This window comes from Fukomys damarensis, unplaced genomic scaffold (assembly GCF_012274545.1).
Source record: "Fukomys damarensis isolate Sample0158 unplaced genomic scaffold, DMR_v1.0_HiC HiC_scaffold_7, whole genome shotgun sequence".
In the NCBI taxonomy this organism is placed as follows: Eukaryota; Metazoa; Chordata; class Mammalia; order Rodentia; family Bathyergidae; genus Fukomys; species Fukomys damarensis.
Window position 1 is genome coordinate 19,481,745 of NW_022900919.1, and position 20,932 is coordinate 19,502,676.

Here is a 20,932-nt window from a genome sequence, read left to right on the forward strand (position 1 = left end):
TTAAGGGGCAACATAAACAGAAAACTAGTGGGACAGTTTCAGTTTGTTTCTGTGACACTGGTGCATCAGCATCCGATTCTGTGGAAGTGGTTGAGGTTCTCAGTGAGTCCACAAGGTGATCTCCAGAAGTTTTTCATCCACTTCTACCTGGCATGTGCTTCACAATCGAGCATACTGCCAAAAGTGACGACTCGGGTAAGGCGTAATCATGCCGGGAGGTGTATTTTCCTTCGGGAAGATCGGGCTTATGAAGGTCTAGTAAAGAGACATGGTCGAATTTTTCTTTGAGTTGAATGTTGGATTGCGACTCTGTATCTTCTGAAAATTAACAAATAAGCGACCATTTACTTTTCTAATACTAGCAGTGCAGTATAAGTAATTTTAATAATATGAGCAAAACACCATGACATATTTTTGTACTTCCTGTACCACGGCTGCTAAGAAACTATTTTGGCTTATTTTTAACTTATTAAATTATTTTGTGAAACAACACAACAAGCCTAAGTTTAATAATCAAATAAAACCTACACCTGTGCTTCATAGCAGTAAATGCCTGTCTTCCCAAGTGCACCCGAATGTAGGGAGTTAGGTCCTGATGCATCCACCGTCATTGTGTGTACCTCGCTGTGCCACACCTGCATGTGACGTCTGATACACTTGGGTTTCAGTTCAGCTGACTGTGAGGCAGGGCAGGAGATAGAACTGCACCGCGCCTCCCCTGCACGGTGTGTCGTTGACACCTGTTGCTTGAGCCCCACACTCAAGTCATGAAAAATACTGCTAAAAGTCCCATAATTCTGTGAAACGTTCATCATCCTCCCTGGCTGTGTTACTAGCTATCCAGTGCCACGTGTGGGCTATGGCCTGACATACCTGAAGACTTTCTATGCCTCAGTTTCCACATTTGTAAAATGATGATGCTACTACCAATCCCAGCCTGCAGCCAGGCTGACATGTTGACTTAGAGTTGGCCCAATGGCCGCAGTAACAGGGCAGCCAGCCCAGCTGCTGCCACTATCAGGACTTTACCCTCAGGAGGAAGAGCCAGACAGGCACCGCCTGCACAGGGGCAGGAGGACGTAGTGACATGGAGCCTGGGAAGGGTTTTGTCAGCTGTGGACCAGCCCTGGGGAGGGGATGAGCTCATTCCCCTGCCGGCCTGGCCTGTCTGTCGGAGTTGCAGAAGAACCTGTGCTTCCTTCCACCACGTGGCCTGCAGGGGTGGGGACCTTGTCGGGAGGGAATTGGCAGGATGCCACCCCTGCAGCGGGGAGAGTGGCCCTTACTTCCCGAAGCTCCCTGGGCTCTTCTGTTGGAGGGTGGGGTTAGTACAGGGGTGGAGATATCATTCTTGGACCTTGCTGCCCACCGTCCCGGGACCCAGCCGAGCTGTTTGCTGAGGTCTGGGCAATCCTGGTTGGCAGCCAGTGAAACTGAGCTGGTGTCTAGTGATTCCTAGGAAATTGTGGCAGCAACCTGGGGAAGACAGTTGGGTTTGGGGAGTCTGTGAAGAATGTGGTCTTCAGGGCTTTGATCCTAGATGAGCCATGAAATTTCAGAGTAGAGACAGTGTTTGTGCCCTCCCATCCCACTGAGGGAACAAGGAAGGGGTCTTCATAGCCCCACAGGCACTCTGGCAACTCAAGACTTGCTCGTTTGCTGAGAACTTGAGTTTAAACCTTCCGAGTGCTGGGATCGGTTGCCAGGATCTCCCTGTCCCTCCTTGCGCCTGATTTGGTTATTCTTCCCATGTGCTTCTCTTACCACTCCTTCATGTCATTTAGGTAATGTTAGTGATCAGAATAATATTCCAAATACTGGGGGGCCTGAGGTGATTCATATTGTATGCACATCTATTGTGATGGTTAAAGCTAGGGAAAGCCAGGCATGGTGGTGCACACCTGTAATCCCAGCATCTGGTAGGCTGAGGCGGGAGGATCACAAGTTCAAGTCCTGCATGGGCAACTAGCAAGACCTTGTCTCAAAATAAAAATAAAATGGGCTGGCCCCAGTACTGCAAAAAAAAAAAAAAAAAAAAAAAAAAACAAAAAAAAAAAAAAAATGGGGGGGCCCCAATACAGAAAAAAAAAAAAAAAAAAAAGACAAAACCAAAAATAAAAAAAAAACTGAGGGGGCTGGGGATTTAGTTCAGTGGTGCTGCTGCCTGCCTCGCAAGCACAAGGTCCCGAGTTTGATCCCTGGTACAAAAAAACACAAAAAACTAGGAATGACCATTTCTCAAATGCCAGGGTACATTCATTTGCGTCGAACATTTGATCTTTTTCACCATCCTATGGGAGAGGCAACTCCCATTTTGTAGCTGAGAAAACTGAAGCTCAGAGAGATGGAGCTACTTGATCCAGGCTGCACAGCCAGGAAGTGCCCGACCTTCTGTTAACCCAAGCCAAGGGACCCCAGCCTGCCCAGTGCCCTCAGACCTCACAGTAGGGAGCGCCATGAGGAAAGCCGGGACTCTGCTTGTTGGATTCTAGGCACTGCCACCGAAATCACTGTGACATTTGGTTCACATGCACGTGTTTGCATTTCAGCATGCTGGGACGCGGGCCGGAGCTCACTCCCTGTGCCACCTCTCAGGCTCCTAAGTGTCAGCCATTGTGATCAGATTGCAAAAGAAACCTCTTCCTCCCTGGCCACCTTGGGCACAGCCCCTCCGCGGTCCTGGAGCCTGGCCAGTACTCTTCCAGGGACCTGGGTGAGGCCCCTCTGACCCTCTGTCTGTATCTGCCTGGCTCCGCCTCCTGCTCCCCCATCCCCCCCTTCCTTCTCCTCCTCCCCCCCTTCTCCTGGTGAGGGCCAGCCCCAGCACACCTGGCAACCCCTTCCTCCTGCTCGAGGGACCCCTTGCCTCCCACACGCCGTCCTCTCCATCTAGGCTGTGGTCCAGTGGGGCACCTGGACTTTCGCCCCCTGCCTGGTCCTTGCTCACGAAGCTGTTTGCTGGGTAGCCCCCGCCTGCTGCTGATGACAGCCTGTGCGGACAGCCGCGTGTGGCTGGCGTGTGCGTGTGTACACTGCCAGCCAAGACGGCTCACCAGCTGTCCCTCCCCCCAGACCACGGCAGCGTTACGTGAATGAGAGCGGCATCCTCCACTCCTCTCCTGGCATAAATCCGGACTGTGCTGGGTGTGTGGGTGACTGCAAAATAAATGTTGATTACAGTGCCGGCTCTGGGAAGCAGTGCTGCCAGGGGCTCTGTGGGGCTGGCACCCCAGGATGAGTCATGCTGGCTGCTAGGGAGGGAGAGGGCACCGTGCCAACCATGCTGCTCGCGTGGCCTTGAGCCCCAGAAGCCCCTCTGCCCACTGCTCTCTTTTCCTTCCTTTCTCCATGCCAGGGAAGGACCCATTGTCACCATGGTACTGCACCCGCAGATCTTTCACATTTTCACATTATCTCAGCCTCCTGACACCTCTAGGCAGGAAGAGCCCTTACCCCAGGTCGCAGACAAGTAGACTGAGGCCCACGTGAGGAGGGCGCAAAGGGTCAGGGCCAGGCCACAGTCGGACACGGCTCTGGCTCTGAGTGTCTGTTTCAGAGTGCTGGTCACTGTGGAGGGACATTTCCAGTCCCTTAAGTTAAAAAAAACGAAAACAAAACCTAAAAAACCAGTTATTTTGTGCTTTCGTGGTGCCCCACACATGATGCAGCCCTGTTTTGCAGTTCTTAATCTTGTCTCAACCAAACTGTGAAATCCTCAAGACAGGCGATCTTTGTGCCCCACCGGCACCCCGCACCCGCCTGGCCCCTGGAGTGAATAATGAAAGGAATAATAATAGTGATGATGATAGCTTAAGTCCTTAGTGTACCAGCCTCGTTACCAGGTACATTATTTCCCTTATCTCATTTATCTTTGTGTGTGTGTGTGGGGGGGGGTTCTGGGGATTGAATCAGCCCAAGGCCTTCACACTGAGCTATATCCCCAGCCATTATATATACATTGTATATATAATTAAAATAATTTTTTTGAGACAGGGTCTCGCTAAGTTATCTGTGATGGGCTGGAACTCGTGATCCTCTTAACTCAGCCTTCCACAGTGCTGAGATTACAGGGCAGTGCCACCACACCTGGCTTCTCTCCTTTATCTTAAAAGCAGGGCCATGGAGGTTAGGCTCAGCCTCCACTGATGCTCTGGTGTATCTGGTGACTTTGAACAAGTCCCTCAACTCTTATACCTCAGTTTCCTCCTCTGTGCAGTGGGTTTCATGGCCAAAAGGCCGTGATCTGTACCATGATCACCATATCATGATGCCTTCTTTGTCTCCATTGCAGACAAGGACACCATATCCCAGGGAGGTCGAGGATGCACAGCTCAGTGGCAGAGCTGGGTGGAGGACAGGCCTGCGAGGCGGGAGCAGCCCCCTCTCCCTCTGGGGCTCTTCAGAGCCAGCAGCCATCTGTCCTGTCCCCTCCCTACCTCTGCTGCTTCCTCAGTCGGCCTTGCTCCTGTTCCTGGCCTGCTGTGTGGCTCTCAGCGGAGAGTTGCAGCTGTCATTTACAGGCAGGCTGGGCAGCCACTTCAGCTGGGCCCCAGAGCCCAGGACTTGGGGCTCCGATGGACATGTCCCCCAGTGCAGCAGCGTTCTCAGCTACAGCCAGACACCCAGCTTGTGGGGCTCCTCAAGACCCGGGTCCCTTTCTTCTTTGTGTGACTTATGTTTCCAGGGGACTCGATGTCATTTTCCACCAACCGATCTATTCTGTCACGTCATTGACACTGGGGCCACAGCCATCATGACGGCTGGCTTCATTTTCTCTGGTAAATCTGTTCCCAGACCTTTATTTCTCCTGTCATTTCTCATCACTCCTGATTAAACATAGCAGTGGAGTAGTCCGGAGGAGGCTGGGCAAGGGGTGGATGGGACATGGGCAGAGGTGCAGTCAGTGAGGAGGAATTTGACTGTCATCAGCTCAGGTCTTACCTGTGCCCCTTGGTGGCTTTGTCACTTAGACAATGAGCAGCTTCTCCAAGCCTCAGTTTGCTCATCTGTAAAATGAAAATTAAAATGCCATAATAGGGACTCAGAACGTGATGGCTACAAAGAGCAGACAACACTTAATTCTGCTGCCTTTAGTGAGGAAGGCCAGAGTTCTGGTAGAGTTCCAGGGGAAGTGCTTCCTCCTTCCAGGGCAGCTGAGAACCATGGTACAGAGGGCTTTGGGGTGGGACTGGGGTGGGATCCAGGTCTCTGCACATGCTAGGCAGGCACTTTGCCCTGAGCTGCACGCTCGGCCCTCAGGATTTTGCAGAAGTGAAAATTCCTACCACATTTGCATGGAGGATCTGCTGCGTGCCTCGGCCACAGGCCAGGCCCTGGGTCTTGGTCACAATGCAAAGTGGGCTGGGAGAGGAGTCTCGGGCAATGGCATGGCTGGGTTTCCCTGGACCTTGGGGAATTCCTGCCTGAGGCAGCACCGTTGGGGATTTTGGGGGCTGGCTTCCACCATGTTGTATGTCCTGCCCTGGCTCCACCCTGGGTCCTGGCTTCTTCCCTACGTTGACCTTTGGGAGGCTTGGCCCCTCTCTAGGGAGTGAGTCCTCCCTCATCTGCCATCCTGTGTGCAGCTACATTCCCAGCCCTTTTTAATTTTGCATTTTGAAACACAGTGTTGCTTATTTATTAAGTTGCCCGAGCTGGGCTCAAACTTGGAATCCTCCTGCCTCAGTCTCCCAAAGTACAGGGATTATAGGCGTGCATCACCAAGTCTGGTATGTGTTTCCTTCCTTGTGCTGCTGAGGTCAACAGAAAACCTCCATTGTAGTGGACAGGGAGTGCGTTCTGGAATCTGTCTCCTTCCTCTACACTGTGGGGACTCTGACCCTTAGTGAAGCCCCGCAAGAAAGGCAGCCAGGCCTGACAGGAGAAGCCGGGGCTAATGGAATGGGGTTTCTGTTTCCTTCCTTCCTTTCTTCTTTTTTATTTTTAAGCAAGACGTAAATAAATGTCATCCTGAGATGACAAGAGAACATTGAAGGAGATAAAAGGACAGTAAAAGGGAGTGAGAGGCCAGAAGCAAGGGACACAGGCGATTTGGGCTCTGCCCTGCGTTGAGCAGAGAGATGAAAGAGGAGAGAAAGAGATGCGTTGGGAACGCAGGACTGAGCGGAGGTGGGGTTGCCACGGAAACGGAAGAGGGGAGGAATGGAGGGAGAAGAAGACAGGATGGAGATGGCGTGGAAGGCTCAGCGAGTGGGGAGGGACTTGATGAGGCTTGGAGAAGGGGAGGGAAGCCATGAGGGGCTCCCGGGTCTGAACTGAAATTGGCAGGGGAGGAAGATGCCACCCAGAAAGCCCAGCCTGACTGGACAGAATGGGGCCCTCTCCCCCTGCCTGTAGGTACTGCCTCAGTTTCCACAGCTGTAAGATAGAAGTGCTATTTCTCAGCCCAAGGAGCTGCTCCAGGGTCTAGGAATAGCTCATGCTTGTGACCGGCCCGACTTCCCATAACTGCTCGTGCTGTCCCTCCACTCCTGAGATTCTTCTCCTTGTCCCTTTAAACTTAGGGACCGAGGTGTTGTTTCTCCCCATCACAGGAGGCTGGTGATTTTGGGGTCCAGCACAGCAGTCCTGTTTGAGGGACCAGGGTGCTTTTTGCTTCTGGGATCAGAGAAGAGACAGAGCCAGGAACCTGAGGTCTGCTGTGCCTCCCCTGGGAACAGTAACTGGTCTTGGGGCTCAGGGAACGGAACCCAGGCCTGAGGTTTCCACCGAAGCCAGGGCCTCTCTGCTCTATCTGTCCTGCAGATGGTTCTCCTCCAAAGGGCGCCGAAGTACTCTGTGTCACTCTGCTGAGGACACAGGGCGGGCAGACAGGCCAGGGTGCTGCCCTCTGGGAGTCGGTCATCTAACGGATGCCAGATATTAAGCAAGTGATTGCACAAATAGAGCATTAATAAGCCATTAAAAATTATAAGGTCCAATAAGGAAAAGTATTAAACTTGAAGCTGCTCAGAACTCGGGGCACCCGGCCTGGTTTGGGGGGCTACAGAAGGCTGGTTGGGTTGACATGGAGAAGAGCACTTCAGGCTCGTTGTGACCACAGTGACGCACAGGGTGGGTGTCTCGGTGGATGGGTTTGCGCCTGCTTCGGTTTGCTCTCCCTTGACCAACTGTTTGGGTGTCTGAGGGCAAGGGGCAGGCATGGGCCAGGATGCCCGAGCGCACTCCAGAGACTTCCTACAAGAGGGCTGAGTGGTGGAAGCCTTTGCTCCTCACTTTCCACGGCACCCTGACCCATAGCCCCCAAACCACAGAACACGCATACCATTGCAGGGCACATGAGGGTCATGTTTAGCACAGGTGAGGAAACCAACTAGGAGTTGAGAGCTCCCAGGGAGAGGTGCCGTGCCTCAGTTTCCCCATCTGTAAAATGACAGCCTTGGACAGGTGGGTCCCTGAATTTCCTCCAAGTCCACAGTGAAAACTGCAGAAGTAGCCTTGGGAGGCTACAGCCAGAGTTGCTCCGCCAAAGGGTCTTCAGCAAGGACACCATCCTGCCACAGGAAAGTGATGGCCCTCCCTGGCACAGAGAACATGAATGACACTTCCATCCTGGTGGGCTTCTCTGGCAGAGGATCAGGGCCGTGGATTCCGGGGACCTGTGACTTCCGATCGGAGGTGACAGAACCTGAGCACCAATGCCTCCCTCTGAGTCTCATTCCTTCATTCACTCGTTCTTGGTCCCATGGTGACAACTGCCAGCTGCCTTCCCCACTCCGCTCACACATTCCCTTGCCAGGCCCTCTGTTCCCTGCGCCCACTGCCCGCTCTCTGCAGCGGGAAAACAGGCCTCATAAACAGATCCAATTATGAATCAACGTGACTATCAGCCGGAGTGCACCAGAGAATAGAACCAAGAGGAGATATACAGGGGGAGAGAGAGAGAAAGTGGGGGAGGGAGAGAGAGAAGGAGAGAGAGGGAGAGAGACAGCGAGATTTATTTTAAGAAATTGGCTCATGTGATTGTGGGGGCTGGCAAGTCCGAAATCTGCAGAGCAGGCCAGCAGGCTGGGAACTCGGGCAGGATTTGTAGGTTACAGTTGGAGGCAGAATTTCTTCTAGGGAAACATTGGCTTTTAAGGCTTTCCACTGATTGGATGAGGCCCACCCAGGCTACAGGGGTTACCTGCTTTACTGAGACTCAGACTATGAGCACTGACCATGTCTACGGAGCACTTTTGCACCACCGTCTACATGAGTGTTTGACAACTGGGCACAGCCACAGGGACCCAGGATGTGAACCGTCCCAGGCTGGGCTGCGGCTCCACGGCAGAGCCTTGCCAGATGCACAGGCCCTGGGTTCAATGCCCAGTACCACAGAGAATAAAGCAAAATAAAACTCAGCCACCCAGTGATGGTCTCGGGCAGGGACCTTGGCCTGCCCCAGAACGCTTCCTGGAAGGTGGTTATGATGCCACAGGGGAGGAAAATCCCAGGGAATTTCTAGTGCCAGGGAAGGGCAGTCCTGGCCAAGGCCAGCCACCCCAGGGGTAGGAGAGGTGCCTGACAGGACAGCTGTGGGCTGAGGCGTAGGAACATCATCCCACAGCACACGGCTGAGAGGCAGTGGCCAGTCTAGAGGCCTGCGTTCTAGGCCTTACTCTGTACCATCTCACTGTGGGACTTTGAACCAGTCTCTTCCCTCCCTGAACCAAAGTTCCCTTATATTTTAAAAAGGAGCTAAGTCAGGCATAGTAAGTAGTCCATACTTATAGTCCCAACTACTTAGAAGGCTGAAGCAGAAATTCAAGGCCAGCCTGGGCGGCTTAGTAAGACCACATTTAAAAATGAGGAAGGGAAGGGGAGCATCAAGTGGAGAGGCGGGCATCAGACCCCTGTGTGGTTGGTGGTCCAGCCACTCTGGCTTCAGCGAATCTGTCCACCGAGAAAAGGGGAAGCTGAGGCAGAGAGTGAATCCAGAGAGGAACAGACTCACACACTTCCCCTGGGCCAGCCCACCCCTTCACCCAGCCCCCTGGCACCACAGGCCCAGGCCGTGTGATTGAGCAGAAGTGAGACTGACGGAGCCGTGGCTTGCACAAGCATTGGGCTCTCGCTTCTGCCTTTTCCCCAGCACGCAAGCAGAGTGCACCTCCAGGTCCGCGGGGAGGACAGTAGTGGAAACAGGCGGCCTCACTGCCAGGTGGAGCCTGTGCGAGTTCTCAGCCATCCAGACCCCGGAATTCCCTCTCCCTCCTTGGGGCAAAGGGCATAGCACAGCTGGAAATGGGCCAGAAAGGGAAAGCAGGTCACTTCCAAGGGGCTTGAGTGTCACTTGGGCCGGCAGTGTCATGCAGGGTCAGCCCTGTCAGGTTAGCCCCAGGAGGGCAGGAGCTTTATTTTGCCCCCATTGTGTATGCTACCTGCTGCCTGATGAGCACTGTCACTGTGTGTTAATTCAGTGGCTCAGTTGCATGCATTTTAGATCCTGGTGATTCAAGGCCATCATCAAGGGACCAAAGGATAGACCTGGAGCTGGGCACACACCTACAATCCCAGTAGTCTGCGATGCTAAGGCAGGAAGACCACAGGTTAAAGCCCAGCCTGGGCAGCTTAGTGACCTAGCAAGACCCTATCTCAAAAATAAAAATAAAAAAGGCCTGGGGGTGTCGTTCAGTGGAAAGGCCCTGGGTTCAATACCCAGTTCCACCCCCAAAAAGCAAACCTGTCCCCAGCATAAGCCCTGGTCACTATTGAGGTTGCACCAGGGAGCCAGGACCCACCAGGCCTCGGGGAGTGGTCATCAAACTAAGCCAGTCACGGTGAGTGTCCTGTGTCCTCAGCAGCTTGTGGACAGTCTCTCTGGTGCTGGGAGTTTGTCAAAGCAGATCCGAGTCACCGTGTCCTTTTTGGTTCAAAACGGCTCTTGCCTCACCAACCCTAAGCCGGGCCAGGATGTGAAGGGGGCTCCACAGGAGGGAACTGGGGGATGAGAGCAGGCACCCTGCATTTTGAGGAGGGCACCTGGTACCACTGGCAGGTAGGCAAAATGTTCCAAGTGGGCCTTGTGCCCATGTTACAGATGAGCACACCGAGGCGGGGTGGGGGGACTTGTCCAGGGTCACAGGGCTGTCTTCAGTGGTTATGAGAACTGTGGTACCCTGGAAAAGCAGGCAAAGCAGTCAGTGAAGTAGCAGTGAGAGACGTGGGGTGGGAAGGTCTCCTGTGGGCCCCTCCCTAGGGGCGGGGCTGGCCCCAGGGGCGATGCTAAAACCAGGGAAGTAGGGCAGTCTTGTCTTCTGGTGTCCCCTCCCCCTCCCGTTTTTGTTTCTTGGCCTCCCTATTGCCCCCCCTCCTTCCTCTGTCTTCCTCCCAGCTCTGGCTCCCCTGCGCCCCCATCTCTATGTGTCTCCCTCCACGACCTCCCCTCACCTAGCACATCCACACTCTGCCAGTTCCTGTTCCACTCTCCCTGTGTGTACCATTTACTGTCTCTCAACCCTGGGGACTCCAGAGCACCGGTAGGAGGTTGAGCTGCAGGGAGCTGAGGGATGCCTGGTATCACCAGCCCAGGCCCTGGAAGGCCCAGGGCTGTCAGAAGCCCACGTGGTGTGGGCCTTGCCCTGAGACAGGAGATCACCAGGGCCCTAGGCCGGGGGCTGCAGGGCCTGGAGGCTCCTGGCAGACTCTGCTCCTGCCCTGGGCAGCCCACTGGACATGAAGCACCAGGGCCACAGCCTATGAGAAGGAACTGTGGCCTGGGGAAGAGGAACCCAGACGCTGGCCCAAGGGGAGAGGACAGATTCTACTCACTGTGCAGTGTAGAAAGCAGGAAGGCCCCTATGGGGAGGTGCAGGACAGAGTCTCTGTCCTCTCTCTCACATGTGTACACGTGCGCACCTGCCTGGGACAGGACAGCACGGGAGCAGGGCTCAAGCAAGTGCCTGTCCCCTTGAAAGGAAGCAGCACCTGCTGGCCAGGTGAACCCAGAGACCCTCAGGGCCCAATCCCCTCCACCTAGCTTCGTGTGCCAGGACAGATGGAAGATGACAGGGTGGAGGCTCAGGTCTGGAGCGGGTGCTCCTGCTGGACTCTGGCAACCAGCCAGCTCCCGGCTACTGAGGAGGTCCGGCTGCAGACCCCGCTCTGCCCCACGGACAGGATAGTGGGAGCAGGGCTCCACTTCCACACCCTACGGGATTGCTTCAGGGTTAAATGGCTCCGTGAAGCCGGAGCTAACGACAAGCTGGGCTCTTTGGCCCGTGTTTGTGGCTTGGATAAGTCTGGACTTGCCAGAGGTCACCCGGCTAATTAACTGCAGAGCTCAGATTTGAACTCAGAGCCCAGTACCCAGCCCCAAGTACAGGCCTCACTGTGGTGCTTAGTTCCTCCTCTTTGGGGAAGTCTAGAAAAAAATGCTGAGTGCATTGTTTGCTCAAAGCCACAGCAGACAGGAGGGCTGCTGCTGGCTGCTGCGTCAGAGGCTGCGGTGACAGGAGGTGGCCGCGCTCCCCAGCTTGCTCAGGAAATGGGCAGCAGTGGTGCACACAGTGGATCCCCTCTGTGGGCTGGCAGGGACAGGGCCCTCCTGGCTCAGCTTGCTCTCTCCATGCACAGGGCCTGCCTCGCAGCAAGGGTTCACACATCGGGACCACCACTGAGCGCTGAGCTCTTGTCCTGGGGTTGTCCTCGGTGTCCCCGAAGGTTTGCTGACGGCCCAAGAATGGGCCATCTCAGCTCCAGGGCTGTGTCAGGAGCTCTTCACACCAGGTTAGCTCTGTGATGAGCTAAGTCCCTTCAGCTGCCGTATGACCTCAGGGGCCTGCTGCACACCTTTGCCTGGGTGGATGTCTCATCCCCATTCTCTAGATGGAGAAACTGAGGTACAGAAGTGATTTGAAGTGACTTTGCCTAGTCACTTGTGAGTGATTGAGCTGGGACCTAAAGCCCGGCTGTCTGCAGATCCCTGGTCTTGTGTCCTTTACAGCAGCTGGCATGTGGGTGGGGGGACCCCCAAAAGCCTCTCCCCCTGTCTGAGAGCCCCACTTGAAGCTTGATGGTGTAATTTTCAGTGTCTCTTCCAAGGAGGCTAAATGCCTGTGTGTGGGGTATTTTTAGGCAGCCGCAGGAAAAGGAAGCTGGCGGAGGGAGGGTGCCACTGGCCTGGGCTGGTTTCCTCAGGAAGAACTGCTGGCTGCCATGTGGCTGCCCTGGAGTCCAGGGTTGCCTTGCATGAGCTGCGCACAGAGCCAGGCAGGGTTAGGGACCTGGGTACCTGAGCCCTGGAGGAGCCCCACACATCCACAGGCCTGGGGATGGCCCAGGAGGCAGGGGGACCTTATTTTCCCAGTACTGAGGATGGAACCCAGGGCCTCCACACTGAGCTACATGTTTTTCTTTGTTTATTTTGTACCGGGGATTGAATTTTGGACCTTGTGCTTGTGAGGCAGGCAGCGGCACCAGCCCTTTTATTTTTATTGAGACAACCTCTTCACTAATTGACCAGGCTGGGCCTGAACTTGGAAACCTTCTGCTGGGGTTTGTACCTGAGCTGGAGGGCACAGTTTACCAGAACCTGAGATTAGAGACTGTTCATGGACACAACAGGGTCTCAAGCCTGGTGGCCGTCAGGGAGCCAGATGTATAAATCAGATAAAAGCCACATTTTCATCAGTGTAAATTTAGATATTTAGATGTGTAACATGGAGCTAGTCAAGAATAGTACCTGAATGACAGACATTGACATTGGGACACCTAATTTTTTGTGTATGTGTTTCCCCATTCACACAGCCCAGGTGTCACACACGGTGACACTTGTGTAACACCTCCCTTGTGGTACAGACTTGAGTCTGCGAAGTTACTTGGCAGTACGGCCAGTAGGACTGCTGAGTGCTGGAATTTGGTGCATAGCACATTTGAGTAGGTGGATTTTTAAACCAGTTTTTAAAATCATAGAATCATTGGGCTGGGGATTTAGCTCAGTGGTTCCGCCGCCTGCCTTGAAAGTACATAGGTCCCGAATTCAATTCCCGGTACCAAAAAATAAATAAAATCATCGAATCATTATTTTTTGCATTTTCAGTCACATTTCTGAGAACTTATTCAAGGGCATGCAGGATGGAGGGATGGAGGTTGAAAGCCACTCAGGAAACCCACCCTCCCCATTTTATAGATAGCAAGACTGAGGCGGGGTGGGTGGGGCAGAGCATCCATGGGCGACAGAGGAGCCGGTAGACACAGAGATATCATTGCTCCCCGTAATCACAAGTGTGTCCTGTTCCCAAGAGCAGAGTAGGAAGGCATCGGGCCAGACACACCCTAAGTTAGCCCAGCCCTCGTCCATACCACAGGTGCCGAGCCAGCAGCGCTAACCTTTCTCCTTCTCCTCCTTCACAGCGATGCCCTCCTAGCCTGCCGCCAGGGGATGGAGGGCTTCATGGACTCAGGGACACAGACGGATGCCGTGGTGGTACTGTCCTTGGCCCAGGCCGCCGTGCTGGGCCTGGTCTCCGAAAATGAGCTCTTCGGAGCCACCATAAGCGCCGAAGCCTTCTACCCAGACCTCGGACCTGAGCTGTCTGGGGCAGCCATTGGGGAGCCCCGGCCACCGGGCCCTAGTGTCTACCAGCTGGCCTGCAATGGGCGGGCCCTGGAGGAGCCGGCGGAGGAGGAGGTCCTGGAAGTGGAGGCAGCCTTTGAGAAGCACACCCGGCGGAAGACCCGGCCGCCTGTGCGGCTGGTGCCCAAGGTCAAGTTCGAGAAGGTGGAGGAGGAAGAGGAGCAGGAGGTCTATGAGGTCTCTGTGCCTGGGGACGAAAAGGATGCAGGGCCACCCGAGGCCCCTGCCGAGGTAGCCGGGGGTGGCTGCGAGGCCCTGGTACAAAGCAGCGCTGTCAAGATGATCGACCTCAGCGCCTTCAGCCGCAAGCCCAGGACAGTCCGGCACCTGCCGCGAATTCCAAGGCCGGAGCTGGATGTGGCCCCCTATGACCCTCACTTTCCCGACCCAGGCCAGGATGGCTTCCCTGAGCCCAGCGTGGAGCTGCCTGGGCCAGAGGCCTTGCCCACGGAGTGTGGTTTCGAGCCACCCCACCTGGCCCCCCTGAGTGACCCCAAGGTCCCCCCCATGGCCTCCCCAGAGCCCGTGAAGCCAGAGCAGGGCTTCGTATGGCAGGAGGCGGGCGAGTTTGAGGCGGATGCTGCAGGCTCCACTGTGGAGCGCCACAAGAAGGCCCAGCTGGACCGGCTGGACATCAATGTGCAGATCGATGATTCCTACCTGGTGGAGGCAGGTGACCGGCAGAAGCGCTGGCAGTGCCGCATGTGCGAGAAGTCCTACACGTCCAAGTACAACCTGGTGACACACATCCTCGGCCACAATGGCATCAAGCCCCACTCGTGCCCGCACTGCAGCAAGCTCTTCAAGCAGCCCAGCCACCTGCAGACGCACCTGCTCACACACCAGGGCACACGGCCCCACAAGTGCCAGGTGTGCCACAAGGCCTTCACACAGACCAGCCACCTCAAGCGCCACATGCTGCTGCACTCCGAGGTCAAGCCCTACAGCTGCCACTTCTGTGGCCGTGGCTTCGCCTACCCCAGCGAGCTCAAGGCCCACGAGGTGAAGCACGAGAGTGGCCGCTGCCACGTGTGTGTCGAGTGCGGCCTGGACTTCTCCACCCTGACCCAGCTCAAGCGCCACCTGGCCTCCCACCAGGGCCCCACCCTGTATCAGTGCCTCGAGTGTGACAAGTCCTTCCACTACCGCAGCCAGCTGCAGAACCACATGCTCAAGCACCAGAATGTGCGGCCCTTCGTGTGCACCGAGTGCGGCATGGAGTTCAGCCAGATCCACCACCTCAAGCAGCACTCACTCACCCACAAGGTAAGGGGCCCGTGGCACCACCCTCCTGCCCACTTCATCCGGGACCCTCAGAGCCCCGGATGAGACGGCTTAACTGGGGTACACACCAGCAGTTGTTGGTAAAGCATTAGGATAGCTGGGCTTGGGGATGCAGGCAACTTCCGCACTCTGGGAGGCTGAGGCAGGCACATCATAAGTTCAAGCCCAGCCTTGGTAACCTAGTGATTTAGCAAGACCCTGTCTCAAAATAATAAAGGGTTAAGGGTGCAGCTCAGAGCAGAAGTCCTATGTTCAGTCCCCTGTAGTACAAAAAAAAAAAAAGGTAGGAAGGAAGATTTTTTCCTGTACAAATTTATCTTGATGAGTATTAGAAATATAATTGAAATTAGATTTTCCTTTTTTAAGGGGCTTAGGATCAAATTCAGGGCCTCACACATGCTAGGCAAGTCCTTTGCTATTGAGCTACATCCCAAGCCCCTTTTTAAATTTTGTTTTGAGTTAGAGTCTCAGTAAGTTTCCCAAGCCAACCTCAAACTTGAAATCCTATTGCCTCTTTCAGCCTCCCAAGTAAGAGGGATTACAGGTGTAACACATAGCTGGAATTGGTTTTTTAAAATATCACAGTAAAACTTTAGGCTCAATGGTTCTACCACCTGTGTTGTGAGCTCAAGGTCCTGAGTTTGATCCCTGGAATTAAAAAAAAAAAAAACTTTAGCCAGGTGTGGTAGCACATACCTGTAATCCCAGCACTAAGGAGGCTGAGGCAGGAGGATCCCAAGTTCAAGGCCAACCTGGACTACATCACTAGACCCTGTCTCAATTAATGAATAGTAAAACTTTACTTATAATTCCAGCACTCAGGAGGCTGAGGCAAGAAGATCATTGTGGGTTTGAGGCCAGCCTGGGCTACATAGTTCAAGGCCAATCTGAACTACATAGTGAGACCCGGTGTCCAAAAAAAAAGTTTCTGAGTGAAGTGTAGGAACGCAGTCTAAGAATCACTGAAGTAACGGGGGCCTGAGGCCTGAGAGAGGGCAGGACGCCACAGGGAGATGGGTGTCATGGCCAGAAGTGCACCCCTTCCCCTCTGTACAAAGTGCATCAAAACTTGTGGCTCCCTTTAGGAGTGAGCCAGATACCTTGGGTTGTAAGGGGAAGAGAAGGAAGTAAAGCATTTGAGACAGTGCAAGTGGTTCTAGAGTGTGGCTAAGTGAGGCAAAACAGTTTGTGAAGGCAGAAGACTGAGCAGCCTGCTTCACCGCATCCCAGACCTAACCTGGACCTGTCTCCACGGCGTGCCCTCCTCAAGGCCCTCAGGTCCAGGCAGGCAAAACAAGGCCTCTCAGGGCCCAAGGCCCCTGTCTGTCTATGGCTGACCCTTTAGGGCACTTCCTCCTGCTTGAGGTGGCCAAGGTGCTCTCCGTGGGGCCCAGCTGTCGCCAGGGACATGATAGGGAGTGGGGAGTAGCAGCCCACCAGCCCGGCCCTGAGGGCTCCCTCTGCTGGGACAGGGATGATCTTGGCAGGTGTCACTGCCAAGGCTCTTCCAGTCAGTTAGGCAGCTGCCAAACACTGCACAGATTCGGGGACGGGTTGTCCGAGAGAGCGGAGGAGATGGTCCATATGCTGCTGTATTTGCCCTCTTTCTCCTCTACTAGACGACTCAAAATCCCCGCAAGTGAGCACAGCATTAAAAGATAAATACTTTGAAGAAAAGCTAAGAGCAAAACTCAAAAGCTAATAAAACCAGGGGCTGGGGATTTAGGTCAGTGACACTGATTCTGCCTCGAAAGTTTAAGGTCCTGAGTTCTATCCCCAGTACGGAAAAGAAAGCTAATAAAACTGAAAACATCCCTGTAGCATCAGCCTAAATCTGTACACCATGCACATGTGCTCAGACTCCTGGGTAGCAGGGCCCCCTGGTGGCCAAGCACATGTGTGACATCTTTCTAGGATGCTAAGAGAAAGGAACAAGGGTCCGTAAAATGTAGAATAGTTGTACAGGATAAGCATTTGGGCAGTAGCTGTATCTGTGGACACACATCTGTCCCATTGAGCTCCTCTTAAGTTACCTGCTTGCCAAGGAGAGGATGGCTCCCAGCTTTGACCCCAACTCTTCCAGACTGCAGATGGAGACAGAGTTCACCCAGGGAAGCATGAGACCCCAAGCCTGAGGATCTCCCAAATCTGAGTGTCCCAGAGCTATAGGTGATAAGAATCACCAGGGGACACCTGTGGACAATAAGACTTCCCAGACCACCACAGTCCACACAGCATTAGACTCCGGGGAGGAGGTTGAGAGGCCACATGGGAACAAGAACTGCAGGTGGCCCTTGTCCCCAGGGAGGGTTAGAAGATACCTCTCAAGGGGTCACTGGATGATCTTTGAGGTGTTGAGAACTTGAGTCCATATAGTCCTGGGTGTTTGTCATTTTCCTGTGGTGGGGGTCATAGCTTTAATCTCAAGGGGCTGTGGACCAAAAAGACCACCAGGAGGCATCACTGAGGAGCAAAACATACACATGTCCTTCAGTGATGGAGTAGGCCAGGGCCACCAGGTGAAGGATGTGTCCCCAAGACAGCAGTCTCTGGGTGCTGGCTTGTAGCAGGTGTGGTGCTGGCACGGACCTGCACACACACCCACTGTGTGTGCTCAGCTAGAAACCGGAAGGCTTTACAGCATCTCCACCTTTCCTGAAGGCTTCCTGGAGTGAGCGGCCTGCCTGCTCTCTCCTGGTGGTTTTGAGCAGGTGGTCCGGAGGAGACAGGTCCCTACTGTGCCTCTGGACCCCCATGGCCCCGAAGCCTTACCCCCAGGCGGAATCACTTCCCCTGGTGGTGGCCCTGACCTCGCCTCTCCCCGCAGGGCGTGAAGGAGTTCAAATGTGAGGTGTGTGGCCGGGAGTTCACCCTGCAGGCCAACATGAAGCGGCACATGCTGATCCACACCAGCGTCCGGCCCTACCAGTGCCACATCTGCTTCAAGACCTTCGTGCAGAAGCAGACCCTCAAGACCCACATGATTGTACACTCGCCTGTGAAGCCATTCAAGTGCAAGGTAGGGTGATCCCTGAGGGGAGGCTGGGAGAGCTGGGGTCCCAGGCCCAGATGTTGCCATTGAGACTTCTCTGGAGCTGGAGACCTTGCCGAAGGTCGTGGCGCAGCACTGAGGGCCCAGGTCCAGGACTCTGGGTGGCAGAGATCTGTGCTGTTTCTGGTGACCCCTGTCCTGAAGAACAGCCTGTTTCTCTGCCTGTTGGGCCCTGGGGCCACACAGGAAAGGACAGCAGAGGTGCCGTCCATCACAATGGGCTCTGAACACCAGCAGTGGGCGGGGGTCGGCCGGTCCTCGGGCTGACAGCACCTGGGTGTTGCAGGTATGCGGCAAGTCCTTCAACCGCATGTACAACCTGCTGGGCCACATGCACCTGCACGCGGGCAGCAAGCCCTTCAAGTGTCCCTACTGCTCCAGCAAGTTCAACCTCAAGGGCAACCTGAGCCGGCACATGAAGGTCAAGCACGGCGTCATGGACATCGGCCTGGACAGCCAAGGTGGGTGGGCTGAATGCAGGGGACAGAGCAGGGGTGACTCTAGCTCCACAGCCTCAGCAGCCCCTCATCTGGGTAGGGCCAAGGGGCAGCTGGCCAAGGCTGAGAGCTGCCTGGAGCAGGCTCAGGGCCAGAGTGGAGTGACCCAAGAGGGCTGGCCTGGTGATGGTGGCAGGCATCTGTGTCTTCTTGCAAGGGCTCCCCTGGGCTCACAAAAACAATAATAAAAGCAGTAACTTCCACTTACTGACTGCTGTTTAACTCATGTGATCCTCACAGTGATCCTGGTCTGTTATCACCCCAACCTACAGCTGCAGAAACCAAAGGACAGAGAGTTAGGTAACAGACAAGATCGCAACCCAGAGGAAGCGACGGAGATAACATTTAAAATAAGCAGATGGGAAGGAAAGTAATGGGGTTGGGGACACAGCACCTGGAAAGATAAGGGAAAGCCCAGTGAGGTCACCGTGGAGGAGAGGGGTGAGCTTCCCAGCAGCCAGAGCAAAGAGGGTAACACAGCCAATTGCTGTTCACAGTGCTTGCCAGAGTGAGTGTAACCCACATATGCAGGAGGACGCAGCTCCAAAGCTGTTTGTTAGGAAAATCCACTGTCAGCAGAAGCCCTTCCTCCAGCTCTGGTGAGAAGTACCAAGGCTCTTCTGCTATAAGTGCCACCCAGAGCTGACCCCCAGTCTCTCTGGCCTCCCTGTGGGCAAGGCCACCTCAGGAATGTGTGGGAAGAGGGAGCCCAGGGTGCTTGGTGAAGGCTCTTCGTGTGGCCGGAGCTTCCACAGCAGCAGCTGTGTGTGATGGTTTGCCGAAACCGAAAGCGCTGCCATAACCCTGAGCTTGGCTTGGGCACAGCTGACCCAGAATGCCTGGGGTTTTTGACAGGAGCTGCTTTGGGTTTGTTTTGTATCTCGGTAGTCTACTGAGAAGGCTTCTGTCAGGAATAGTGATGCACGCCTAGAATTCTAGTACTAGGGAGGCTCAGGCAGGTGCCTGAGGAACTTGAGGATTGCCTCAATTCAAGGCCAGCCTGAGACCCTGTCTCAAAAAAACAAGTCAAATAATAATAATAATAATACATAGAAGGCTCCTGAGGTTAAAGAGGATCTTTGCTACGGTGCTCTCAGTAGGCCCTTCATGATGAGCATCGGTATTGTAGCACCGCCCCAGATCTTGATAGAAATGTAAGCTCCAGCCCTGCCCAGAGCTGCTAATCAAAAAGACCCCTGGATGATTTGATGCACAGAGTTTTGTTTTTTTAGGTTTTTTTTAACCTATGACCTTTGCACTGAGCTACATGTCCAGTCCTTTTTTAATTTAAAGTAGGGTCTCATCAAATCACTAAATTGCCCAGGATGGGCTTGAACCTGTGATCCTCCTGCCTCAGCCTCCCACACAGTAAACGCTGAGGAGCTGGAGGGCTTGTTAAAATAAATTGCCCAGCCCACCCCAGGAGTTTCAGATTGAGGAGGTCTGCATTTCTGACAATTCCCAGGTCTCACCAATGCTGCTATCAGGGGCCTCGCTTGGGCCCCTCTGATCTAGCTTGGATCCAACAGAACTGGGTCTTGTGAGTTACTTGAGGAAATTTTTAAATGCTGATGCCTGGGTCTGGACCCCAGAGGTTCTGGAATGTAGCTGCTGGGGATCAGCACTTTGGGTTCCATGTACAGAAGTTTGAGAGCTGTTGTTCCACCAGACCCATCATGTCATGCACTCCTGGAGGGACGGAGAAGACCTTGCCCTTGTAAAAATAACTAGAGCCATCCAGACACTGTCTCTTCTCCCCCGTTCCCAGGTGGTCATGGAACCAGATCTCCCCAGGAGGCAGTAACCAGGGATGCATAGGATCGCAGCCTTCCTGTGGCCCCCAGACTGGAAAAGAGCAGAGCCTGGGCTGGCAGGGCTGGTCTCCATCCTCTGCCTCTTGTGTACAGACAAAGGCCATGCACACTTCTCAGGGTCACCTTATAGTTGGGAAGGTAGAGGTGGACCAGTGTCCTTCCCCAGAGCCAGTTAGACAGGACCAAGATGTAATAGTGGGCACAGGGATCCTGAGGTGGCAGTTTTCCCAAGGTACTTTATTTAGCTTGTTTTTAGAGCCATGACTGCCAGTAGCCATCGCGGTACACCGCTTCCTTGGTCACACCCCATGAAAGATAGCACACTCCCCTCAGCTCTTTGAAATTCATAGAACGACCTAAAAGCTTGCAGTGAGCATTTCCTGCTGACCCACTGGCCAGAATTAGGCCACATGCTAACTCCTGTGCACTCACAGGTAGAGGGTGGGGTTTCCCTTAGACTCATGGCTCCCAGCTGGGGGTGGTACGCCCACAGGTAACAGTGGTTGTCGCAACTTGGGTGACACTACTGGCATTTAGTGGCCAGGGGAAAGGGGTGCAGTCACAGGTCAGCCCAGGAACAAAAACTTCTGGCCCAAGATATTCAGTATCAAGGTTGCAAACCGAGCTGTGGACTTGTCAGGGCCACCCCATGGGCTGAGAGGTCTGCTCCCCCAAAACAGTAGACAGGGCAGAAGACACAGAAGGG

At 54.3% G+C, this 20,932-nt stretch overlaps 1 protein-coding gene across 5 annotated transcripts in view; it reads left to right on the plus strand.

Annotated features, from left to right (window-relative positions):
* The window catches only part of Znf710 (zinc finger protein 710), a 63,429-nt gene that overhangs the window by 39,633 nt on the left and 2,864 nt on the right, over window positions 1-20,932 (plus strand). For all 5 annotated transcript variants that reach the window (XM_033761089.1, XM_033761088.1, XM_019207054.1 and 2 more), the window contains 3 exons: window positions 13,357-14,845; window positions 17,691-17,882; window positions 18,202-18,376. In XM_033761089.1, coding sequence (XP_033616980.1) covers window positions 13,357-14,845; window positions 17,691-17,882; window positions 18,202-18,376 — 1,856 coding nt within the window. The remainder of the gene's footprint in view (window positions 1-13,356; window positions 14,846-17,690; window positions 17,883-18,201; window positions 18,377-20,932) is intronic.